We start from the raw sequence: 27044 nt of genomic DNA on the forward strand, positions 1-27044 counted from the left end.
GCCGAGAGCGGGGGATGCGGCCGGGCGGCGGCGGCTGCGGCACGGGCGGCGCCGGGACATGGAGCGGCGCTGAGGCGGCTCCGGGCGGCGGAGGGGGCGGGCAGAGCGGCGCGGCGCTGCCCGGCGGCCGCTGAGCTCCGCCGCTCGGTCGCTCGGCCGCGCGGAGGCAGCCCGGGCGGAGCCGCCCTGGGGTCCCGAGGGCGGAGGCCGGCGGGGGACCCCGGGCGGGAGACAATGAAGCTCCTGAAGCCGACCTGGGTCAACCACAATGGTGAGGACGGCAGGTGCCGCGGGCCGGGCGGGGCCGGGCGGGCGGGGGTGCCGGGGAGCGCCGGGCCCCGCGGGCGGCGCCGAGGCGCGGCGAGATGGGAGCGGGGTCCGTCCGGGCCGGGGAAGATGGCCGCGGGGATCGCCGGCGGCCGCGGGGCGCTCCGAGCGGCTGGGACCGAGCGGCTGCGCCTCCCCGCGCCGGGCAGCCCGGCGTAACGCGGCTGCGGGACTTAAAACCGGTTTCCGGAGCGGTGTCTGCGTCCGGAGCGCCGCGTCGGGACGGAGCGCCGCGCGGAGAGCTCTGCTTTGGCCGCGTTGCCCTCCCGGCCGCGCTCGTCTCCCGCTCCCGGCGCCGGGTGAGACCGGCTGAGCGGCCGTGCCCGCGGCTCGGCCTCGGGTCCTCCTGCGGCGCCGGGAATGGCCGCCCGAGCCTGGAGCTGTAGCTCCCGTTCGGCCGTGCAGCGCTGCTCTCCGCGGGGCGGCCGTGCGATGTGTGGTCGTGGCGATCGGAAAGAAAGTGGAAGCGCTTCGCTGAGGTGTTTGTTACTTCTCTGCTCGATTGATCTGAACCGATGCAGAGTTTGCGCCTCGCTCTCTGGCCGCTCGTGTGTGGGCTCTCCGGCGCTGGATGGCTGCCGGGAGCCCACCTGTCAGCAGCGAACTTCTGGCCTGCACCTCTGCAGGTCGCAGAGAGCAATGGCCCCGTGGCTGTTCTCTGTGTTTCTTTAATGGGTGCACTGCTTCGCTATGGCGTGTGTTTGGGAACTGTTGTAACTTTTGGCATTAACTTGTGAACTCTAGAAAAGCATCCTCTGCCGAGCAAGGCTGTATCCCACGGGTGATGCAGTACAAGGCTTTGGTAGCCCCACGTTTTGTCTCCGTTTTTGCCGCTGTCCTGCTGGGGTGAGTTTGTGCAAGTCAGTTTGTTCTGCAGGTGGTGAAACTCTGCTGGACGTTTACCACTGCTTTCATCTGCGAGGCGCTTTAAGGTCTGTGGCACACAGAGCTGTCTGACATTCTTGATCCCTCCTTCTTGGGGCAGGGAATGCAGGATCAATCAGGTGAGATCAGGCAGGTGATTCTGATGTACCAGGGTTCCAGATCCCGCAGGCATTGCTGCACATTAGCTATTTCCATCACTTTTAACAGGCTGCACGTTACTCTGGTACCTCCCTAGAGGTGGGGATGGTTCCTGCTGTGGTCTCACTGTCCATAGCTCTTGCTCCTTCTGTTTTCACTGCTGCCAGAAGAGTTTGCTGTTGTTGGTGCATGAGCAGGAATCAGGATCTCAGGATGGCTCCTCTGTGCGCTGGTTCCTTGCTGTCGTTCCTCCCTTCCCCTTTACCTGCTCAGTTTTAGGACTTGTGTTTTGCTGAACGGGCTGGAAGCGGCTGAAGGATGCTGGCAGGCATGCATGGCAGCTCTGTGAGATGACAGCCATGGGAGTCGGGGTTGCATCAAGTACATTCAGTGCGCCTGGGCTTCTCAGACCGGACTGTGTGTGCTCCCTGTAAGAGCACTTTGCACGTTTTGGCTCTACAGGTTTTTGTCTTGGCGTTCTTAATGTTGCCTTGCCAGAGTGCTTGTTGGAAATACTTCTTCAAGTGGATTTTCTGTAAGCTCTTTGCACTGTTAATGCCAGTTTATTAGATATTTTATAGATATTCAGCTGGGGTTTGGTTCTCCCCCCATTTCCTTTCTGTACCCATATGAAGGTACACAGCGCAGTGTATGTACACGTTTGGCACACAGCTGGTTGAGAGCCCCGGTCTGTAGCAGTGGCACATGCTGAGCCCTCTTGGAAGGAAGTCCTGTACAATTCTGAGAAACCTCTGCAACCCCTGAGGTGCTGTTGGTGTGTTACAGCTTGTAGGAATTGGAGCTCACTTTGTTGAAACGTAGGCACAGAGTTTATTATCTCTTCAAGCTGTAATGGTGGAAGGTAAATATTGAAATGGATATGTGAGTCACATAGGATGTTGTGTCTTGGATGGGCTGCGAGGAAAATAAATAGAATCTCACAAGGTGGAACTTTGCATAAAATTGTCTTTTTATTTTAGTGATTATTGCGTAGAATTAAGTAACAAACCACATGATGTCATATGGTCTGTCAGAAGGTGTTCTGGTTTCAATGGATCTGGTTTGCTGCTTCGTGCTGTGTAGTGGGGAGCTTCAATAGCTTCAACAAATTGTTTATAACTTATTAGGAGAGAGGAAAAATATCCTAAACCCCACTGTTAAATTGCAGTGTTACTGTTTAAGCATCACGTGCATCTTATTTTGATGCTTGGTGACTGGTATGAATGAGAACTTCTCCAGTGGCGGGCATGGCAAGGCACTGGGATGCTCTGGGAGAGGGACCTGGTGCTGCTGGGTGTCTCAGCAGTGACCAGCAACACCATCAGATACAGACATGGAGCTGAGGAGGGCGGCAGTTGCTAATAAATAATGTCTCCTTTGCAGTGTTGTTTAACTGCAGCCACCCAAGCTCTGAAGCGCTGCCTGTGCTGCTGGGGGGCCACGGCTCCCCTCTTATTGAGGGCTTTGTTCCTTCTGACTCACGGGGAATCATCGGGTTCCTGGTTTTGTGAGTGATGCAGAGGCTGAGGACCTAAAGAGGCCTTTAGGATTAGAAGGCTTCCTGTGCTCTCACGGCTAACGGCCCGGCACACATGGTAACTTCGGGTGTGAGGTTATCGGAGCAAAGGTAATCTCTTCCACTTGTAACATCTGTAGAGGGAGCTGTTCCTGTAAGCGTCAGTGGCTTACACTAGTTTAAACAATGTGCTGGTTTAATGTAAGGGAGCTTTTGCACCTCGGGAAGGGCAAAATCAATGTTTGCTTCCTGCCTGTTTTCTCCAATACTCAACCGTTTGTGTTCATTCGAGATGGTAGGGAAAGAAGAATGGAGTCAAGCACGAACTGAAGAAAAGCCACGGCTAAATCTCACTTTGTGCTTTGTGTGATTTAGAGGACTGGGAAGGAGTGCACGTGGAGCGCTGTCTCAATCTAGTGAAGGTCTTTGCTTGGCTGCCTGTAAAACTTTTTAGGGGAATCACGTGTCATCGTTGCAACACAAATCCAAACAAACCAAACCTCAAAACAAGTCAACATAAAGAAAATACATGAAGCAGAACACACATCCCTCAAACAGTAAGAAGTACTGGGACAAGGATTTTGTTTACAGTTCAGTGTCAGGGAAGCCAGATGGTATAGTTGCAGCATAAACCCATAGTTGGAGAATCTAGTTAAATTCTCCAGGATTTATCAACAAAACAACAAAGGACAGAAACCAAAACCTTGCTTCAGGTCATCAGCTAATGAGCTGCAGAAACCTGGAAGAAATTCCGTACCCAAGTGTGATTTTACCTTGTTGGTGCAACTGTTGTGGTGTTACTTTGCCTTGAGGCATTTGGCATATCCTGCAGGATTACCTCTCCTTGTTCATCTCTGTTTCTTTTATGGCACGGTAGCTTCCATCTACCCTAGTAGCTGTTCTTTTCTTCACATTGCTTTCGACTCTCCTACTCAGCTGTATTTCTTGTAATCACTGCTTCTAGAAGGAAAATGCCGTTTGCCAGCCTGAAGGGTCGTGGATCTGTTGGCATGACTGCCTTCTGCTCACTGTGAAACAATTCACTGTGTTTCTTGTTCTCTGATTGCAGGAAAGCCCATATTTTCAGTGGACATTCACCCAGATGGGACCAAGTTTGCAACAGGAGGACAAGGTATGCTTACACCCTGAGGAGGTTGGGCCCCCGGGCACAATGACCTTGTGGCCTCACAGTGCTTTTGTCTTCCCAACCCATTTACAAACACATCACATAACTGTCTGTATCTGAGGCATCACTCAGGACGTATAGAAAAGCCTGCTATGATGCAGCAGGCAGAGCTGCGTTCCCTGATCTGTGCATCCTCTTGGATGTCAGTTGGGGTGGTGCTGCAATAGATGAGTAGTGGCCATAATGGCCAAATTTCTTTTTCATCTGAGGATGAAAAGAAGAGGACCTGAGTGTTTGAACAGCTAAATAGGGAAATCAATGTGTATAAATGGAACAGCTCGAGAAATGTGTGCAGAATTATTTGCTGTTGTCATCCAAATAACAATATTGTTGGCTGTATTAACTGCCTTTTAGATTTTGAATGTGTCTTTGTTAAATACAATTTTACTGTATAAATGGTTGGTGCCTGTAGTCATCACTGTTACTTGAAGTTGTTATGTTGTTACACGAATGATTATTTTTTATCACAGCTTTGTAACTTAATTTTCAGTGCAGCACTTCTGTGCTACTGTATCAGAATGGCATCCATAGTTGAATGTTTCCAGAGTTCCCACCCCAGCAGTGACTAAATCCCTCCCTGTTCCGTGCCTGTATTGAGTGCAGCCGTTTTGCCGTTCTCGTGCATTTAAAAGGAGGGCCTCTTGTTCATCTGCAGGTCAGGATTCTGGGAAAGTTGTGATCTGGAATATGGCTCCTGTCCTGAAAGAGGAAGATGAAAAGAATGAAAATATCCCCAAGATGCTTTGTCAGATGGACAATCACTTAGGTACGTAGATGCCCTTACGTATTTGTGCTGGCTGTTTCTTATTTGCCAGAGCAGTTCATCTGTCTGTGATTACAAGAGTCGTGTTTTGTTCAGTGGTAAAGAGTCACTAAATGCAGCACAGGGGTCTCGTGTTTTGGCTGGATGCGTTTTTAGATATTTGATAGAAAACGTTGTTAAGATTTGGCATAGAGGAAAACAAGTACTGCTGGAAGTCCATGGCCTTCTCTGGCTGTGTGCGTGACGCGATGGGTGACACACCTGAGAAACTGGGGGCTCTGAAGGACAGGGTGAGGGATAGGTGTAAAGATATGTAATATGAAGTGTATCATAATAGTTCCGGATTGTTCTACGCTTATTGCACGTTGTAATTGGAACAAGTATGGTTACCTGAACAAGCTATCTCTTCTCTTTCTGTCAAGATGAATGTTTTTTTCTTTGCCCTCTTACTCCCACTTAGTTTTCCCCAGGCAGTTTCCTTTGTTAGGTGAATATACATCTTTCACCTTTTAAGTTGCATTCAGTGAAGATTCTTTTAAACAATGAATAGTTTTTAAAAAATAAGGAGTTCCTCTACTGCCACTGAAAGAAAGGTGAGTCCCAATTCATTTATCTAAAGCAGACAGAGTGCCTTGAGTGGAAAAACCAGACTGACGTCCATAAGGTCTTCTGGCAAGCTTTACCTCTTATCGATTGTGCCCCCAGTCTAGGAGATTCTATGCTCAGTTTTCATTTGACAAGCTTTCTTTTCTTAATTTTCAGCTTGTGTGAACTGTGTGCGATGGTCAAACAATGGAGTTTACTTGGCTTCAGGAGGAGACGACAAACTGATCATGGTGTGGAAACGAGCCGCGTAAGCATATTTCTTCCTTCTCAGTTTTGTGTTTTGTTTCAAGTAAGTGACAATATCAAGTCTATTAGTGTTTCTTCCCTCTGCAAGCATCTGGAAAGCTCACTGCTTCCTGTGGTGCGTGTGGAGCTGCAAGCTGTGATACCAATCACTGGTAGTCCTTTATCCCATCTCTGGGGCTGGAGCTGTTCTACCTGGGCAGTTGTGCTCCTGGCTGTGAGTTAAGGCAGCGTCTGCCCTTGAGGAAAACTTCCTGATGAGATCTGAAGGGTTCCTTAAATAATTAGTTTTTTATTATAGCTATTAGTTTTTGCTATTGCTGGACAGTATAACTTGCATGGAAGCTAGTTCTTTTTTTTTTAATAACTGGAATTACTTTCTATAAACACGTTTTTGTTTCAGCTTTGTATTGCAGAAATACCTGAACATGAAATGGAAGCGTCCTGTGCAGTTGGTTTTTCCTTAGAAAGAGTGTGAAAAATGTGAGGTGGCTCTGTTGGGAACTGTTTTTTTTTCTATTTTAACTAGGTACATTGGACCCAGCACTGTGTTTGGTTCTAGCAGCAAACTAACTAATGTTGAGCAGTGGAGGTGTGTATCAATTCTCAGAAGCCATTCAGGGGGTAAGTTAACAGGCACAGAACAAACATAATTTGTACGCATGCTTTGGAACGAAGTGAGTGTGTGCAATATCTGCTGCTACTTCCCTGTTCAGAGCAAGTACTCTATACGTGCATTACTACTTTTATAGGCACTAAATATTGCATTTCTCTGTTTTCAACTTGTTTGGCCTCAGTCTCATTTTGCTGTGTTCTGTCCTCACTCCCACTCCTGTGATACTGTCGTCATTTCTTGATGACGGAAAAAATGTTGCCCCACATTTTTAAAAAAGATTTTTGGATTCTCTGGTGGTGCCTTACACAGAGACTTTTTTTAAACAGATGTCATGGACGTAGCATGGTCTCCACATGATGCTTGGCTGGCATCCTGCAGTGTGGATAACACTGTTGTCATCTGGAACGCTGTCAAATTTCCAGGTGAGAAATCTGTTTCAGATGTGCAAGCATGTAATACTTTGCAGTAAGCTGCTCTGTGGGTGTTTCACTGGCAGTGCCCATGTGGCAGTGGGTTGCCTGCCTTTCAAGATGGCACACCTGCAATACAGTGAGTTCCTGCTTTCAACTTTGGTTACTGATGATCACTGGATTCCGTGCTGCTGGAGATAAGTTACGCTCAGATTATGCTCCTGGTTTTACAGGAAAGTCATTATTACATGTATTTTCTTTACCTTCTCTGCAATGTCATAACTGCATACCATTTCAGCTTGATATTAAAGTATTTCTACTTAGGTTTGTGTTTTTTCCTTCTTGCCTTTGTACCCACAGGACTTCCCATCCCCTCACCTTTGGGGAGCCGCTTCCTGATTTATCCCACATTTATGTTGCTGTTTAATAACCAGCGTGCCGTTACATAAAGAAGGGGAAAAAGAAGGGCTAGGGACCATCTGCATCCTCTTCTGTCACTGCTGCCAAAGCTCTCCAGTCTTGCAGTTGATGGCCATGTTTGTTCTTTTGCTGCAGCGCTGGCAGCTCCTCTGGTCCTGCAGCCTTCAGCAGACCTGGAGGGTCTGCAGCACTTAAGGAGCACCTGCCTGTATTGGGTGCTTCTCCTCACTTACCTTGGTGTAAGCCGAAACTCGCATTGTGTGCTGTCTGAGCACCGCTATTTATTGGAGGGCTGCTGCCAAGGCTGATGTTGGAGGTTTTACACTTTCAGGCTATCTGTAGGCTGTGCAGTGCTCTCAGCCACTCCTCTAACAGGATGATAATCAGGAGATTGGCAGACCTTGTAGCCCATTTTCAGGCAGACTTCTGTATTTTTTCACTCACAGGTATTAAGAAGCCAAATTTGTTGTGATAATCTTTGGGTACCAAAGAAAGGATGAATGTTTAACTAAAGTTCCAGTTAAACTGCTGCTTTAAGGAGCTTTTTTTTCTTGTTGGAACAGAAATTCTTGCCACTTTGAAAGGACATTCTGGCTTGGTGAAAGGGCTGACCTGGGATCCTGTTGGAAAGTACATTGCCTCTCAGGCTGATGATCGGAGTTTGAAAGTGTGGCGGACAATGGACTGGCAATTGGAAACTAGCATCACAAAACCCTTTGATGAGGTACTTGAGAATGTGTGACCACTCCAAGTGAATTCCTGCAGAGTGGATGAAAATTGTTAGATTAACTCTGCTTCTGAAGAAGCACTGGGCAGTGTCATCTGAGTTAGCGCTGTTAAAATATCTGGTGGTAGATTCTAAAGGGGATGTGAAGGGAAACTTTCTCATGCAACGTGTCATTAAATTGAGACTCTTGCCACTGAACTTCTTTCATGCCAAAGATGTGTATGGTCGTGGAAGCAAGTAGATGCCTGGAAACATGGAGGTTGTTTCAGGGAAGAATTGGAACAAAGAAATTGTGTTGCTTTTGCGTTCTTCCCTATGCATCTTCTATTGGCCATTATCAGAAACTTTGACTTTGACTTTGAACAGGAGGTCAGAGAAACTGACGCTCAGTGAGTGGGCTGTGTTGCACAGGGACATGGTGGTGTCAGTGCCAGTACTCGTAGTAATAGACTGTAAATGTCCGAATGCACATAACGTGTGGCAAGCTGAAGTCTCACTGTTAGCAGCTGATGTGCTGCAGCCCTGTGACTGGGCTACAACTGTGATCGTTACTGAGTGTGCTGGACGCAAGAAGGTTTGTGTTTCGTTTCCTCCAAAACTAATTCTCTGGATGCCTTTTTCCTCCTCTTGTTAGAGCTTCCTACGTCATGCTGCATAAGCGTGGCTGAAGTGCTGAGAAGTGTATGTATTGTCTTTCTTGTATGGACACAAGAGACTCTGTAACCATATTTCCTAAATCTAAAATTTAAATAGTTTGTGTGTTTAAAAAATAATGATTATATATAAAAATATAAATATATTTTGCCAGACACTCTCTAAGTTCTAGTACATTTTCTTATTCATTTCCTCAGTGTGGAGGGACAACACACGTGTTGCGTCTTAGCTGGTCACCTGATGGTCACTATCTTGTTTCTGCTCACGCCATGAATAATTCTGGACCTACTGCTCAGATCATCGAGAGAGATGGATGGAAAACCAACATGGATTTTGTGGGGCATCGGAAGGCAGTTACGGTAGTGGTGAGTGAATGACAACGATTTATTCCTGAAATAAAATCATAAGATGTGCTTTTTGGTAACTGCATGCGCCAGAGGGACCAGAGAGGGGACGGATGGCAAGGTTAGTAAAGCGTGTGAAGTAAAATGTGGTGGTGTTGAATAAATTTCAACTTTAATGCTGGAAACAACCAGCCTGATCTTGTGATACGAGAGCTGGATGCAGATGAAGGTGAAAAGAAGGGGGAAATAAAGGAGCAGGCTGGCAGTGTCAGAAGCCAGCTTTGTTAGCTGCTCAGCAACTGGGGTTTCTGTTGTGTTCCTGATCACTAGTAAAACTAATGTTCTTTGGCATAGCTGGTAAGGTGTTCAGACAGTCCATTAAGTAAGCACGTGGGGCTCTTCCTGTGCTCTGACAAAGCCTGGCTAGGGACTTCATTTCCATGAGATGTTTTTCTTTTTCACTCGTAACTGGAAAGCTTGTTTTTAAGGCAGATCTACTAAAATACGATTGCTATAATAAAATTTGTGGCCTCTCACTTGTGCAGAAATTCAATCCAAAAATTTTCAAGAAGAAACAAAAGAATGGGAGCTCTACCAAATCAAGCTGTCCCTACTGCTGCTGTGCTGTTGGCAGTAAGGATCGATCTCTTTCTGTCTGGGTAAGTGTGTTTGCCTTCTGTGATTAACGTGGTCATTTGGATAGCTTGAGGGCTTTGCACAGAGGTCGTGTGTACAGCATCAGGTCTTTTACTTAGATTCATATTCAGATTTTTTTATTCTTGGTTATGAGAGGATTAAATGGGAGAGAAGTGGATTGGTAGTAGCTTATTTCAGGAATTCAGTGTTCTGGAGCCAAGAACAACTAGAAGCCAATGACAGAGTATGTTGTGGTGGTAAAGGGAGGAACTGTTAAGGGAAATAATGTCTTACTTCAGCTAACGAACGTAATTCAGCCCTATTTCCTTCCAGTATCTTTACTTGCTCTCCATGTGAGTCCTAAAGAAAAAGACTGTACTATCACTCCATATTTAGCCCACCTGTTTTTTTTAATCATTTTTGGAGTCTAGTTTTGATAGTCTTGCTTTTTATACGTGCAAGGAGCGTTCAGCATGCACAGCACAGCTGTTTCTGAGCGTGTGTGTCTCATCTTTGTGCTCTGTTCTGGCTTCAATCCCTGGCTTCTGCCTTTGCTATGAAAACCAGTGTGAAAGTAAATGAGCTTTTAAAACATACTTTCAAGTTTTCAATTTCTAGTTTGTGTTTTACTTCAAAAATCTGAACTCAAATTGTTATTCTGTCTGAGAGAGGATGACTGTTCTCACATCTACAAATGCAAGGGGTTGTTTGGTAACTGCCAAGAGTAGAGAATAAGTTTAACTGTAAGGCTTTATAATGAGAATGTGGGCCAGAACACAGCTACTGTTTATAGATTCCAGAGTGGTATCTATTCATCAGTCATTAAATGCATAACAGTAAATCTCTTCCTCGCCTTGCTACCAGTGCTTACCCGTATCCAAGCATCACTGTTGGTTTGCTTTATTCTATATTTGTACTGTGACTTCATGCAGGGCGTCTGTTGAAGTTTCACTTGGTATTGTAGAGATGCACTTATAGGCAGTCATTACCCCCAAAGAGCTGTAGGAATGTATACAATACAGGCCAAGGAGGGAAACAGAAAAGGAGCTGCTGAAGATGACACACGACCTCTGTGTACCAATGAGCATGAAGCTTCTAGATCAGTTTGTCTTCTCGTGCTTCATTCTGCTTGTTTTATGTGTTGTACTTGTGCTGTAAACATCAAGTTCATTGGCTTAACATTAAGGAGATTAGAATCTCTGATTTGAGCAGCATACTGGAGTTTTCATGTTCAGCTCTTTATTACTAAGCTGATCTGTGAGTATAGAAAAATCCTCCTTTTGAATAATTGTGAGTGAATTTCCCTCTGCTATTGGCAGGCATCACTTGCTTGGGCAGATGGTCTGGGTGAAGACATGAAACCTAATCTGTCTTCGTCTTGTGCTGGCAGTTTGCAACATCCTTATCTCAATAAAGCTTAGAATAGAAAGCTGTCTTAGCATGTGTGGAATTACCTTTTGAGTGGTAGAAAGCTCTATGAGTGCAGAAGAAGGACTAAGTTGGTGAAGACATTTTGTGTTTCAGAAGGGAGGGGGAGATTGAATGTCAACCTTTCTTCTGCGGAGCTTTCTGTGCTAGTGAGGAGATAGCTTTGGCTCTCATCACGCTGTCAAGGACGCAGCTGTCTCTTGGCCTAGTCTTGTTTGGAGAACGCTGTTAGACTATGGGGAAGCATTAATGTGGTAAAATTTGTGGTAGCATAGAACTTCTGAATTTCTGAGTGTTGTTTTTTCTATTTTAAGCTCACGTGTCTGAAAAGACCTTTAGTTGTCATACATGAGCTGTTCGACAAGTCTATCATGGATATCTCCTGGTAAGTTGATTTCTTACAGAAGCCAGAATGTTGTCAGCTTTAGGTAGGCACCTTAACTGGAAATTCATGGAAATAGTGCAGGTTGTATCTGTTGGAACAATAGATGCTGATTTTCGGTTCTGCTGCATCGTCTTTGGTGTCGTGACATTAACTATTATCATGGGAGCACTTCAGCATGCGTGACATCAGAACTGAACAAAACCTCCTGTATTTAGGAATGTCTGCCTCACTGCTGGGACAACCAGCATCAAAGGCCGAGGTCTTAGGAAGGCAAAAGGTAACAGCCCTTCATTCATAGTGAGACCTGAAAAATGAGGAGGTAGTGAACACGACTCTACTCTGCAAGTGGTATTAAAAATGAAGAAACAAAAAATCCCAGCAGCGCTGCACTTATGCAATGGGTGACTGACAGAGTTTGGGCTTTGTATGTTATTTAAAAAAAAAGTAATTTTCCACACTATGCACACAGCTGATTGCATAGGTTGTGTTAATGTGAGCGTCTCCTAGCTTTTGAAATTCTACCTTTGTAGCTGTGATGCTGTGTTCTTACAGAGTGAATTTTAAAGCTTACAGTTGTTGTAGGTTCCTATTTTCTTTGTGCTGTATGAATTTTGCCACGAAGGTCAGAGAAACACATGAAAAATTCAAATCCAAAACATTTTGCTTTCATAAATAAACACCAAAAAACAGAATGTTTCCTGGGAACTGCTGTTATAGGACAATAGCTTCAAATAGCTTTGTTTTCCTGTAGTGCTTTTTAATTTTCCATCTGCAAATTGCACATTTTCAGTGGCATAAAGTCATTGGGAGTAATAGCTGGTTAACATTTTACTGTTTAAAAGGAAGTAGTTTTGTGGGATGTATGAGGTAAACAAAGCTTCATCAGGAAACTTATTATTTTATATCCTGTTTACAAATTCAAATTTATGGCTAAAATGCCAATATTATGGCATATTCCCAGAAATGCATTCCAGTTGGTTGCCCAATTCTGAAAACAGACTGATGAAATTCAAAGGAATCTGAAACTATTACACTGTTATAGCTGCCTGGGCTCTGGCTTGGAGCTGTGGGCTTGAATCCATTGTTACAACATCTGAGTGCCATGACGATGTTACACAATAATTGCTGGGCTCTGGATGTCAGTAGGAGCTCAGCAGTTTTATCTGATAATTGAGCAGAAAACTCTCCGCTAAGTTATATCACTTTTCTAATTGGAAACTGTGTTGTTTGGCCCAGTCATGGTGCTGATGCTGACTCTTCTGAATGTGATGCTATCAATGTACAGCCACCACAGAGAAAGCCATTTTCAAACACCTGCAGCTGTCGTGCATGCAGTGTTTTTAAACCTTGCAGGACTAGTTTGGATAGGACCAAAGAGTTCTGTCTGCTTCCTTTTTTTCTCTTTTCCTCTATAGAAGGCCATCTTACTTTACCTTACTGCCTCTGTTAGGTCAGTGAATGTGTGTTACTGGCTTGGTAGTCAAAACTCATTTTGTTTCTAAATGTGCAATACAGGAAGGCTGCCGTGCCATCAAGGGAACAATATATCCTCTCTCTGTGCTCCCACCAAGAAAACCTTTTTGTCCTCCAGAAGAGCAGTGTAACACTTTCCCCTGTGTAAGAGCACACGCAGTTTGCTTAGAGAAACAAGCAGTGAACTCAAATATATGCTCTTACCTAGTGCAGCGATTTTAGGCCTGCTCAAACACACATCTTGCTTTCTTTTTATTGTTGTCACTTCACATAAAGATGATTGAGAAAAGGTGCTAAACCAACACACATTGCTTCTCTCTTACAGTCTTTTCCCTTCTCCCTCCTACCTTGTTTATTTGGACTGCAAGCTCTCTGTGGGAATAGACAATCTGTTGTAATTTGTTTCCCATGCACGATGAAGCAAAGTGGCAATTCTATTAAGAAGTGTGTCAGCTTACCTGCTGAAGTCCCTTCACCCAGTTCTGTTAGCACAGAAATTCTCTGTGCATCTTTTGAAGCAAATATACCTACGTTTTTCTCTCTTTGTGCACAGTGAGTGCTTCAGATGATATTTTTTTACCCCTACAGAAGGCTTTCCGTGATGCCATGGGGTGTATTGTTCTACAGCCACCTTCCCATGTTCACTCTGATTTGCCTTCTTTCAAGGATGAGCACACAGACCCTTGCTGTCCATCTACACCTTTTCTCCTGGCTGTTCCATTTGTGTTCACTGTGATAATATACCTTAGGCTAAATGTTGTTTCTAATTCTGAAATTCGCTGTATGGCCCCATCGCATCAACAAGAAGGAAAAACCAAGGGTGGATCTTTTTTTCCTTCAGGACCCTCAATGGACTCGGTATCTTGGTGTGTTCCATGGATGGATCTGTGGCATTTTTAGACTTTTCCCAGGATGAACTTGGAGATCCACTCAGCGAGGAGGAAAAGGTACAGTAAGCAATCCCGAGAATCTGTGATCTTATATAAGGGGTGCATTGATTCAGTTGAAGTACTGGAATGTTTATAGAAGTATGCAGTGACTGATTTTCATGTTGCAGAAAAATGTGTTGTTGTTTAAAAACAGCACAAAGAAATGAATTGATGGTGGTAGCTTCTATTCTGGAAAGAAAGCGTAGCTGGAAAACATCCGCCTGCTTACACACCATTATATGTTACAAGTAATTATTTGACCAGGGAAACCGAGAGTGGGTGCTTCAGAACACTTTAAAATTACTCTTTGACTTGCTTGTATGCAAACCTTTTTAAACTGATTTGCTGTTGGCTGTTTTTAACTCTTATTGCTATTAGCAACTAAAGCTTTGAATTCTAATTAATGTACTGATTTATTATTAGCTCACAATGTAAAGAAAGGAAAAAGAATGATTAGTTTATAAATGGTGGAGGACACGTATCGAATCTTCTATCTGTTAGATTTGTGTGGTTCCTCTGCATCATATGTAGTGATGTCACATTGGCAGCTGTAGTCACTCTTTGTGTGGTACACTTCTGACACTCGCAGAGCAACATCCATCAGTCCACGTATGGTAAAAGCCTAGCTATAATGACTGAAGCTCAATTGTCTACAACCATCATTGAGAATCCAGAGATGCTCAAGTATCAGCAGAGGCAGCAGCAGCAGCAGGCGGAGCAGAAGAACGCATCGATGAGGGAAGCATCTGGGGCTGCGGCCACAGCTCCCAAAGTGGCAAGCATGGTCAATGGGGAGAGCTTAGAGGACATTAGAAAGGTAGGTGCTCTTGGGTGGTTACTTTCTAGCATCGAGTAGGAAGTCAGCAAACAGCAGATGTTTGTGATAAAAGACGTTTCTGCAGCCTTGTTCGTGTTGAATAGGTCTGGAATTGGAAATGGCTGTGCCTGAATTAAAAATGAAAAGTAATTCATGCTATGTTATTACCTGAAAGCAGTAATCAGAACTAGAATCCGTTGCATTTTGTAAGATATGAACTTAAGGAGGATTTTTGATTATTTTTTTTTTTGAAGAGGCTATGTTACAGAAATATTCTTGTAGATTCAACTGCTACGTGTGCAGTAGCATCCTATCTATCAGAAATAATGATGACATGTATTTCCCAACAGAATCTCTTAAAAAAGCAAGTTGAAACACGAACAGCAGATGGCCGGAGGAGGATCACACCTCTCTGCATAGCTCAGCTGGACACTGGGTACATTTGGAAGTAGTTTCTAAAACCACTAGAGATATAATATCTTCTTAATAGATAAGCTAACTCATTATCTGCCCTTGTAGATGAGTGAACACTGCTAAAGTTCTGTGGGTTCATCTCTGCGTTAATGCTGGCTTTATCTTCATTTGTGTATGGAGAAGGGCTCTGGGAAGTCAGTGATTGGTGGTTTATTTAGGCTGTGTGTCCCTTTATGTGTATGTGTTGTGTATACATACAAAACGTGTAATGAAAGTCTCTGAGTGCAGCAGAGGGAGAAATGGGATGAGTTTTAATTAGAATGGTTTTCTTTCCATTATTTTCAAAATGTTTTGAAGAAATCTATTTGTTGTTTGTCTTTTACTTAGGGATTTTTCTACAGCATTTTTCAATAGCATCCCAATATCTGGCACACTGGCTGGCTCAATAATGTCTTCTCAAAACAACCAGCAGCTCATGTCATTAGATTCTAATGCAGCAAATTCACTTAATACTTCAAAGCCTTCTGCAGAGCCAACAGCAGCCAGTATAAAACCAACAGATGATGCAGCCAATAAGGATGGGTCAGTATTTGCAGGTTTTGTTTTTCATTTACATGGTCTTGGTTTAGTTCTTGTTTGTGATTGTGTCATCAGTCAGTCATTACACTGATCTCCTTACCCCAGAGCTTTAAGAATCCAGCACTCCTGCAGGAGGTTTATTAGCATTAGGTTACTGAGCAGGCGATAAATCGGTAGTGAAGAATTTCACGTGCGTGGTTCTGAAGGTGAATTCAGTGCAACAGGATACAGCTGACTGCGTGCTGATGCTCTGACAAAGTGGCTTGCTAACAGAATTCTGAGTTGTTATTAGTAAATGAATTTTCCAGCAATTAAAGTAATGAAGTCTGTTTCCCTTGAGTTCTGTCCCGTGTCCCCTGGATCTCCTCAAGCACAGTAATATTTCTTCCCTACATCAACAACTCAGATGAGAGAGGGCACAGTGACTGGCTTTGTCAGTGCACGTACACTGAGTCAACTGCGTGTCTTTCAGATTAATTGCAGAACAAGTAAACTTTACTCACTTTTTCCTCAGTGGTAATGCTGATCTTCCCTCCCCTCCTATATATATATTTATAGCATTTGTAGGAGCATGTCATTGAAATCTCTACTACTCCATTAAATTTAGTTGAAATTGGTCATAAATTAAAGAGTGAGTGGTAGGCTGTGAGGAACGATGGACAGACAAAATTATTAAGTCTCCTTTTCTTTAGAAATTGGGCTTCTAGCTGCTCTTTAGTGCAAGCATCAGTTATCTTAGAGCCCTTTGTTCCCCTGAATGGATTGAAAAATCTCTAAAGTAAACAGCTATTCAAATAACAGATCCCTGGAATGCTTTAGTATGGGGAAAACACATTCCTATGTCTTAGTCATGCTTGGAAAAGGCATAATAAATTGTTTGGATTCTTCAACAACAAAATTAAAACTTGGCATGGAATGTTTCGGCACAAGTTCTTTGATTGGCATGGATGGAATATAATCCTATAAAGGGAAGTGTTTGATAACAGGAAGAATGGATAAAACCAGAAATTCCAGTCGTTATTTAAAACAGCAAACCTTTCCAATTAGGAACGTAAGAACTAGCTAAAAATTTAGTTCCTGAATTAAAAATACTTAAAGAATGTGCTAATTAAAGTCACTAAGTCTGGATAGATCTAGATTAAACAGCAAGATTTTAGCTCAGAGATGTGCTGCAAACAGTTTTTGACACTAGACAAAGCATGGAATATACTGACATGTGAAAGGTGAAAAAGTGTATTATAATTCTCACATGTACCAGTGAAAAGTTTTGAATGTGATTTCTAGCCAAGATAATGAATGCTTCCAATGTGGGTTACAAATACTAACTTTCTTTCAATCCTTTTTCTCACATCCCTTTTATTGGCAGTGTAAATGCTACCTCTGTTTCAGCTGCTCCTCCTGCATCATCTTCCTCTGTATTGACAACTCCATCCAAGATTGAACCTATGAAAGCATTTGATTCTAGATTTACAGAACGATCCAAAGCCACCTCAGGGACTGCTGTCATAACAAATACAAATCAGACTGTTGTGGACAGGTAAGAAATAGCCCAAAAGACAAAAAAGGACAGTAATGTAGAGTTTAAAAGCTGATTGTCTACGGTGCTAATGCTGTGGAAATTCTTGGGTCTCTTTCAAAATTGGAATGAAGGAGAGAGGTGGGAATGGGTGAATTCTTTGCTACCATTATCCCTTTGTACATTTATTCTCTGGCATATGGCATGGAGCAGACTCTTCATAATACTCAGTATTAAGGCTCCCATTACAAGAGGCTGTGTGTATGTTCATGCCTTCATCTGTGGATATTGCATCTGTGTTCCTAGGAAGACAAAAATAGCCACCCTGTGTCCATGTGCAAGAGTGAGATTTACTTTGAGATAAATGACAAGATGTCTCTGCAAAGGACCTGTTGTGCCTTGAAGGCATGTGGAGAAGACTCTGATTTTATGTTTTTTCTGACTTTGGATTCCCATGATCTTTATTAAAAAAAAAAAAAAAAAGGGGAGGGGTGTTGTAACATAATGTGTTTCTCTGATTTATCACTGACAAAGTGTGTTTTGATTAAGTACCTCAACAGTTTTAGTCAGCATCTAGCCATGGTTAAAAAAGAGAAGTATTAGGTTACTCTCATACTTGTTTCCAGTGTGCTGGTAAAGTTATGGATAAATGGAAGTTGTTTGGCAGAATTCAAATGCCCAAGAAGAAAGGTTTGGCTTATGCAAGGAATTCCTAAGGAGTGATTGTGGAATAAGTAACGAAACGCTGTGAGTTAATAACTGGCCATTGAGAGGAATGGGGAGAGAACAGCTGGAGGATCTTTTCTAGACTGTGATGTCTAATGAGGTCATAGGGATTCGTACCCTCTCTCCTTTACTTTTGTTGTATTCCTCAAATACGGAATGGAGCACTGCAGGCACTTAAATGGCTTGTAGACATGCAGCTTACATTAGTCAGAACTGAACTGGGGAAAGGCAGCATAATGATAAATGAAGTCCTGCTTGAGTAAGCAGAAAGTGTAACGTCCGTTGGAGGCGAAGAGATGAGAAACTCTTATACTTTAAAGTGCTGGATTATTTGTATCGACCCAGGGAAGAGGACTGATTGTAATTGTAATTTAGCAGTAAAATAAAATACAGCCTTTGGAACAGGCTTATGTGAAATGTGTTTACTTCCACAGACTGAAGGATCAGAATTTAATTAAAGACAATAAGCCCAAGGATATTCTGGAGAGTAGCAGTGACAGCGAAGAGAAGATTCCAGCTGCTAAACCACTCAGTGCACCCAAGCGAAAGCTGGAACTTGAGGGAGAAACGGTAGAAAAGAAGAAAAAGGGAAGACCTCGAAAAGACTCCAGACTTGTACCAGTAACTTTAACTGTTCAGGTGAAATAAGTGAGATTCATTATGACTTCCAGTGTTCGTGTAAGAAAATGTCACCTGTTCCATCGAGTCAATGCCACCACTGTAGGATTCCTCAGATTTTTTAGCTCTCCCACTTTGAACCTTGTTCTGATTTAAGATAACTAGCAGGTTCACATGACTTAGCAAACACTATACAAGGATGAGCAGAGATGCTCATTAAATGGAACCAGTGCTACTACTGATGGTCTGCCAGATCTGTATGGAATCACGAGAAACTCCATTAGTTCTTGGGGTTCTTGGTATTCTTCATGGGGAGAGGCCCGAGCACAAGAGTTTGGTGTGGATGTAACTTAAATGCTTATGCCTTCCCTAGGAATTGGGAAGCAGCAAGTTACATTGCAGTTTCCATCATTTTAGGAAATATGTATCCTTCTAGTTGAAATTTTCAGAGCTTGGCTCTTCTGTGAAATATACCAGGACTTCCATTAATTAGTTCCAAATAAATTTTAACTTTAGTTTGCACTTAAGTCTCAAGAGCTGTATTAAAAATACATTTATGTAACAAATGTGACAAACAACATTTTAGATGAGTGTTATGTGGGCTCTTTAAAAAGTTTTTCAAATCCATTTATGTTGTAACATATCTTTGTTTTTAACCTGTTCTTAATGGAAAAATACAACCACTCTGCTTTTTTTTCCAGTCCCCAGCTGCACTGGCTTCTGAAAAAGATGCTGCATGCATCTCTGCACCAGCATTAGCACTTAAGCTGCCAACCCCAATCCCACAGAAATCATTTACTTTGCAAGTAAGTTGTCTAAAAGGAAAAGAAGCTTACTATTAAAATATGTATATACATATATATATATGTTTTTAACAAAAGTATTCTTAAGATATTTAAGATCTTTTGATGAATGAGCGTCTTCATGTGTGTTTGATAAGAATGTACACTTCAGCCTTTGAGAACATAACTGTGAGAAAAAACAGCATCCAGTCGATTCAGAATGGGTACTTCTGCACTAGCTAAACTGCAGTGAGAAATGCCTCTGGTTCTGGGTATTTGTGTTGTAGCCACGGCTGATTTTCAGAGGTCTGCTTCTTTTAAAGTGCAGCAGTACATTTTGAAGTGATTTTAAGCAGAATGCCATACTTCAGTACTTTCTTAACTTCGGTGTTTGAATCTAACATCGTTTGTTGCTTTCTTTGAGGAGATGCTTTTCTCTTCATGAAATATTATATTTTTCCTTTTTCAGGTAAGTTCAGATCCATCCATGTACCTTGAAGTGGAGAATGAAATGACCACAGTGGGAGGTTCCAAGCTGAGCAGGTTGAAGTGTAATCGAGAAGGAAAGGAATGGGAGACAGTCCTCACCAGTCGAATTCTCACAGCAGCAGGAAGCTGGTAAGAGAGCCTGTTTTTGAGGAAGTGAAAGCCTGAAGGGAATAAATAGTCCTGAGGGCTAGAAAATGTTTTGGAGGTACAAAAGTACACTTGAGAAGAAGTGAATTACATGTAAAATAAATCTTTGTGTTCTACGGGGAGGTGGAGGCTCTAGAAGAATTTTTATCCACTAATTTAGAAATTTTGATTAACTGCATCACTTCTGTTAGGGATTTATGTGATGATTTTTGCTTGGCTCAGGATGTCCTGTTTGTCTTCCACCTAACCTGCTCTTCTGCAGTGATGCTCTTAATCTCTCATCCTGTGGAAGTTTTGGAGGGGATTTTGTCAGCTACTGCTGTTTCCTGTCTTAACCATCCCCACCTCCTCCTTTCCCTCAGCCATTGTAGTCTCTGCACTGTTTCACAATAAACATTTTGTGGACAAAAATACCTATTGCTTTCAGTCTTGAGACCAATTTCACTCCAAATGTTAGTTTTGTTTACAGAATCTTGAAGCATCGTGGACTCTCAGCTGATAAGAAATATTGTATATTTACAGTTCTTTAACTTCCTTCATTAATGCTAAATACATCATGATAACGTAGTAGTTAGCATTTGATTTTCTGATGGCACCCAGAGATTACTGATATTTGTAGTTAGGAGCAGTATCTCCTATGATGCTGCCATATGTAGTTGAAAAAAAGGTATTGCAAACACAATACCTTTTCTTGAGGTCTGAAAAAAAAGCAGCAACATTTCTAAGTTAAATACAAATTCAGGCGTGAAGAAGACCTTGATTATATCCCAGAGTTTTACTGGTATTTCCAACTATGCCACTAAAGGTAATAAAAGATAGCACCTCTACCTGCAAACATTCTCTTGCCTATTACAAGAGTTCCATCACTGTGGTTAAAATAAACAAAGGAGATGTGGGATGCACCTAAAATGGATAATCTGACCACTGTCGGCCTTTCCTTTTGGTACCTAGGATTTTGTTAAAAGCTGTAATACTTACAGCTGGAGCTAGTTCCCTGAAAGGTATGGCAACCCAAGCAGGCAGTGTGGTTTTATGCAGCTCTCGTGTATTGAAACGTAAGAGTTTATTTTGGACTTTCTTTTTTAGTGAGATTGTCTGCGTAGCCTGTGAGAAACGAACGCTGTCGGTATTTTCGGCTTGTGGTCGCCGCCTTCTCCCCCCCATAATACTGAATACGCCCATTTCCACCCTGCATTGCACAGGCTCTTACATCATGACTCTCACCACTGCTGCTACGCTCTCTGTTTGGTAAGTGCCGTGTCTGCTCGCAGAGGCTGATGTTATAGGTTACTCTGTTCAATGGTGGGGCTGATGCGTTCCTGTTGAAACTGTGCCTTAAAGCAGATCCGAACATGAGTCCCATTTTGAGTACAAGATGAAGGTATAATTGGGCAGGACTTGAATCCCGAATCTCCGTTCTAGGAGGGAACTTAACGTTCACTTTGATACTATGAGTGAGATAGCAATAGACAGCAACTCCATGCAGACCATGAATCTGAACAGATTCCCTAGGGTATGTATGGAATGAATAGGGTGTGGGGTGGGAGAAAGGCAGCCTTTTCTGTCTTCTGTCTTGCTTAGTCAATGAAATGCATGGGATTTAGAGTACTCAAGGCATCCTTTAAGATATGAAGGTAGAAACTGCAGTACTTGTTAAATTAAATCTAATGCCTCATACAACTGTAGACAAGTCAGAGCAGACAAGTCAGAGCTCCTACAGGCATTGCTGGGGCCCTCAGTTTGCTTAGCTGTAATGAGGATTCCTGATAGAAAGGGACATAAATTTTGTTCTCTGCCCTGATACAAGAACTCTGAGTTTGCTAAAACAATTTTCTTAAAGCAATGGGACAAACAAACAAAGCCCCCCCAGTAACTAGCATTGAAATTGAAATGTATGTTTGTTAAATGATTTTGGAAGTTTCTGTTGTTTGTAAACTGCAAACTTTTCCTTTTGTGCTTCTTTTTTTAGGGATGTTCACAAGCAGACAGTCATTGTTAGAGACGAGTCTTTGCAAACAATATTATCAGGTAATAAAGGAGGTCATTTGCCAACCTCTAGGCCCTGCCTTGCTATTTATCACATTCATGACTGTGCACACTCTGCAAGTGTATTATCTTAATGATGAAGAAAATGGGGGGAAAAAAGGCAGTTTCTGAGAGCATACTGTCTTCCACTTTAGCTTTAATCATCTCCGTACGAACCATAACTAACTTGACAAGTATTTGTTCCAGCAGTTTGCAAGAGTCTTCATTAGAAGTTAGATGTACAAATCCTGGGACGGAAATGTTCCAGGAAAGGCAAGACTCCAGCCACCTCACTCACACAGTGTTGATAGCGGGTGCAGCTTTTCAAAGATGCTGGCTTTTAGAATTTTGACTTAATGGAAGAAGAAAGATAAAGGCTTTGGGGATTACAAAAGGCATGGCAGGTTTGCTGACAATTTCACTCAGATACAGAAAATGTTTCTAATTAAGCAAATGTTGTGGATAAATGGCAACATCGAGATTGATAGTGGATTCTGCAGGCGAACAATCTTAATGCCACGGCTCTGACCTGGTGCTGACCATTGTTTTTTAATGTTCCTATTAATCTCTGAGAATAACAATTTGTTCACCTTTCTCTGTTGGTTGCTGAGACTACTGGTTGGCAGTGGTAGCATACTTTACTTAGCACAATGAATGCATGCAGGACTCAAAGCAATACCTGGCTTTCGTTTGATCTGTAGGAAGCGATACAACCGTGTCTCAGATCCTGCTGACTCAGCACGGCATTCCTGTAATGAGCATGTCTGATGGGAAGGCGTACTGCTTTAATCCTTCTCTCTCTACATGGTACGTTTTACGTGTGTGCCTTTTACAACGTAGCCAAGCATATGTTCTGGTTTACTGTTTCACTCCACATTTTGAAAGTTAAAGCAGTGCCCTGGGGCTTAAGTGTGCTTTACTTGTTTAGATAAACTGACAAATTGTGTGGAGAACTTCCCAGGCACCATGGAGCAGGGGATGGATTTCCAGGCAGAATTCTGACCCCGCTGCCTCTTTGTTTGTTTGTACTACAGCTTTGGAAACATGTAAAAGAGTGATCCCTTTAGTCATCGTACGAATTTAAACATGATAAAGCAGCAAAGGTTATTTTAAATATTTGTGCCATTTACCTCTGAGCTGTCTGGAGGTCTAAACTTAGCGCTGTTTTGAGTCACTGATTCCCTCGGCATCTCAAACTTAGTGAAAATGATATCCTTGATTAGGTGTGGAAATGTCAGCTGTAGCTGTCAGCAACCTGGGTAAGAAGGAATAGCTTAAAGTCTGAAGAGTGTCAGAATGTCTGTGATGACCTGTCCAGGGGGTGGGGGGACCTGGCCCTCCCTCAAACCAAACTCACAGTGTGAAAGTCGTTACTTCGTGCGTTTGCCCCAGTCTTCGTTATGGGCATGCAGTCGTGTGTGCTCTAAAATGCCAGACAGTGGATTTCCTCGTGCTTTTCAAAATAAATGCACTGTACTAAATGATCAGCCCTGTCAACTCTGGGGGTGGGAGGGATGTTTCCATGGGAGGACAAGTGGAATTTGCACAGACCACAGCTGTTCCGACTCAGCGTCCAACTGCGGAGCATCTCTGTGATTCACTTCTGGTAATCTGTGAGCCTGCGAGTCGGGCTTTGAGTCGGAACAAAGCTGCATCAGCTGGTATCACTGCTTGCTCTCTTCAAACTTGTCTCTGCTCTGTTTCTCTTTTCCAGGAATCTTGTTTCTGACAAACAGGACTCCTTGGCGCAATGCGCGGACTTCAGGAGTAGTTTACCATCCCAAGAAGCCATGTTGTGTTCTGGGCCCTTAGCTGTAATACAGGGACGAACATCGAAGTATGCCTTCTTTGCTTCATTTCACCAGCATGTTTGTCCTTTTCTTCCCGTTACTTGAGCACGTGCCTGAATCAGTGAGATGTTCCTGAGACGCTGATTGCACTGATATGTATCAGTAGCTCCTGGAGCGTTTGTGTTCTTCACACACCTGCAGTCTGTACTGCAGTGCTGCTCTGAGGTTATTCGGGGGGCAGGAAAGCATACTCCAAAATTAACATTTTTGTTTGAGTCTCCTCTTTATTGAATGGGTGAAGTATTTGATGATTCTGTGCATGTAATATCTTAATTAGCAATTAGTGACGCCTGTAATTATAGCAGTGGAGTAAGGCAGTTTGCAGTGAAGCTCTGCCTTTGTCACTCTGGGCTGGAACCCTGAAAGCACTAGGTGCCTCTGGAAGTGAAGTGCAGAACTGTGTTACAAGAAGAATTTTGTCTTAAAGTAGCATCTGATATTATGGTGCCATGTTAAATTTTCTTTGGTTTGTAGTTCAGGAAGGCAAGCTGCCAGATTGTTCTCCATGCCTCATTTAGTGCAGCAAGAAACAACGCTTGCATACCTGGAGAATCAGATAGCAGCAGCGCTTACGTTACAATCCAGTCACGAATATCGCCACTGGCTCCTTATCTATGCACGGTACCTGGTTAATGAAGGTGAGACCCAGCGTGCTACGCTGCCCCTGCAGCTCTTTGTGTGTATGTGTGATTGCAAATTCATCTTCACTTGCTCAGCACTTGGTGCCTGGACTCGCTGCTCACGGACGGCCCAAGCAGATGAAGCATTTGTTTCCCGTAGTGCTTCAGTACTCAGGAATCCTCGCATGCTGTGAACAGACTGTGGTCTGGGGAAACAGTGCCATCTGTGCGGCCTTGAGCATGAGCAAAAAAGTGAGCAGCGAGGTGATGAGGGTGCATCATGTGTGTTACGTGGCCGCAGCTACAGGCGCTTCAGAAGCAGCGGCAGCACCATGCAAAATGTGAGATACGTGCTGAGGAGCAGAACTGCTGCCTTTGATACGTACACCAGAGCACACCCAACTGTGGAGAGTTTGATTCTGTTACTTGCTCTTTATACCTCACTTCACATCAGCACTAAATTCTGTGAGGAAAGTAATCCGCAGAGACGGTTGCTTGAATCCATTTCATATTTGAATATACCCTTTATGCTGCTATACTAAGCAAGGCTGACCAGTTGGCTGTGGTTTTGGGGATTCTCTGCATCTCTGCTTGTTTGTGTTCCAAATTCAGTAGCTCCCGTTGTATTTGTTCAGCCCCACTCCTGATCACATGCAGTCATTTTGCATGGAGGGGAATGAAGTGGTGTTAGGCCACCCATGCTGTGTTGGCAAAAATAAAAACAAGCACTGATTCCTGGCCCCTGCTTCATTTAATAAGAGCCCGGTGAGTTGCATTTTGATTCTCTCTGTCCATCTAGAGTCAGGACACATGTTAAAAACAGTTACACGTGAGAAAGTCCTCACTAATTGAAAAGAAACATCTACGTTTTCAGAAATCCTGCATGTTGGCCTTACCCTATTCTAGATATTCGCAACTCTTTTTCTTGAAAATGTTGTCAGTTAAATTGTGTGGAGGTTTTATATAGTGAAATTTTTATGATCTTATTCTGATAATATTCAGGGTTTGAATATCGTTTGCGAGAATTATGCAAGGATTTGCTGGGTCCAGTCCATTACTCAGCTGGAAGTCAATGGGAATCAACAGTAATGGTGAGTCTTGAGGGAGAGTTTCCCATAGAAATTACAGGATGTGGGTACACAATGTAACTTAAAATGTGGTTGAACTTAATATAATCATGGATTAAAATGTTTTTTTGCTAATCCTGGAACCCTTTACACTCTATAGTCCTATCCCACAAGAAGGCTTCTTCCCATGGCACTTATATGTATTTCGGGCGAACCAGCAGATGAATGCTCAGCTCCAGTCCCTGCACTGGTCTCAAACACTGATCAGGCGGAGTAGAGCTACAAGTGCAGGCCTCCGCATTCTTCAGAGAGCAACTCTGAGACAGCGGTGTGCCGATGAAACGCCTTCCCTTCTCAGAGGCCGCAGCGGCTCCATGAGCACACAAATGTGAAGTCAGCTTCTATTTTAGTCAGGCAGGCAGAGTAAGAACTTAAAATGTATGGCTCTTCCCAGTCAGGAAAAGAAACGCATGAATCTGAAGCAATCCTATGGATTACATTCCCAATATAAAGAAACGCATTCTAAGGAAGCTTTTGTGTTGTGTAGCTTGTTTTTTTGTTTGTTTGTTTTCAGGGTTTACGAAAGAGAGAACTATTGAAAGAACTTCTTCCTGTTATTGGACAGAACCTCCGCTTCCAGAGGCTTTTCACAGAATATCAAGAGCAGCTAGACATCTTGAGAGACAAGTAGCATTTCCCCAGCTTTTCCCTGAGGGGCCTGGTCCGAGAGAAACTGCTGAACAGCGTAACGCGGGGACAGGAGAGGAGAGGAAAGGAGAAGAGAGGAGAGGAGAGGGAGCCCGGTTGGTGTGGGAGTGCGGAGGTGGTGCTGCGAGGTGCCGGCGCTGCGGGTGACCTGCGTTAGTTTTCAAAGCTCACGAGCGGATCTGTGGAAAGGAGCGGACGAGCGTCCACAGTTTCCCAAGTGAAACGTGACCATCAAAGCTGTGGCCTCTGTTTCTGCGGAAGGGTGTGCGTATGTACTTCGGGGGGGTCCTTTTGGATCTGATCTCATTTTAATATGGAAATTAGCTGAGAACTGTTTATGGGGTTTCTTGGATGTCCTGTGAAAAGCACAGTACTTCAGAGTACACTGAACAGCGTATTTAACCCTGTGTAGGGTTTTTTTGCCTAAGGATTTATTGAGGCTCAACACTATATTGAATTAGATGAATGAGCCGCATAAAAAGAAATTTCGTAAATATTACGGTATTACGCAGCCAATAGATTTTCCTGTGAATATAGTAATAATAATAAGAGGCTGTTCTAACACACGGACTATTTTTGTACTAGAATTTGCTAACTTGTGATATGGAATTTTATTTGGCCAATAATCAGGCTGTCTCTACAAAGTCATCTGGTAGGAAATCTAACTCTAATTACAAAAGCTACGTTTCAAAATAATTCAACCAAATTAACTCGTCCTCATCTGGTTTTTAATTTTTCAATATTTGTAAACGGCATCGGGGGGCGGGGTGGGGGGGGAACGACGGGACGGCTCTTTTTGTAAGTACAAAAATAAATGAAGACTGCATTGGTTTAAAAAACAACAAAGCGGCCTTGAATTGTCGTGACGAAGGGCGCGGGCACCTCTAGCGCCGCCGCCGCGTGCTCAATCGCGCTGTCGCGTCCGGAGCCGAGCGTCAGGGCGCTCTCCCTTCCAGGCGTTTCGGGAGCGGGGGCCGCGGGAAGGGATCGGCGCCGCGGC

At 43.4% G+C, this 27044-nt stretch overlaps 1 protein-coding gene across 1 annotated transcript; it reads left to right on the forward strand.

Annotated features, from left to right (window-relative positions):
* The first annotated feature begins 127 nt into the window (after window positions 1–127).
* On the forward strand, window positions 128–26750 carry LOC128084802 (protein HIRA). Its single transcript, XM_052691371.1, has 25 exons — window positions 128–271; window positions 3936–3998; window positions 4708–4818; window positions 5578–5668; window positions 6194–6288; window positions 6607–6702; window positions 7674–7834; window positions 8689–8856; window positions 9381–9494; window positions 11214–11284; window positions 13599–13704; window positions 14276–14503; window positions 14854–14939; window positions 15305–15499; window positions 16863–17033; window positions 18173–18377; window positions 19058–19162; window positions 19608–19756; window positions 20861–21022; window positions 21744–21802; window positions 22501–22606; window positions 23514–23636; window positions 24124–24287; window positions 25272–25360; window positions 25911–26750. The coding sequence occupies exons 1-25, from the start codon at window positions 235–237 to the stop codon at window positions 26025–26027; spliced, it is 3072 nt and encodes a 1023-aa protein (XP_052547331.1). The 5' UTR covers window positions 128–234; the 3' UTR covers window positions 26028–26750.
* The last annotated feature ends 294 nt before the right edge of the window (window positions 26751–27044 follow it).

Source organism: Tympanuchus pallidicinctus, unplaced genomic scaffold (assembly GCF_026119805.1).
Source record: "Tympanuchus pallidicinctus isolate F22 unplaced genomic scaffold, pur_lepc_1.0 scaffold28, whole genome shotgun sequence".
Classification (NCBI taxonomy): domain Eukaryota; kingdom Metazoa; phylum Chordata; class Aves; order Galliformes; family Phasianidae; genus Tympanuchus; species Tympanuchus pallidicinctus.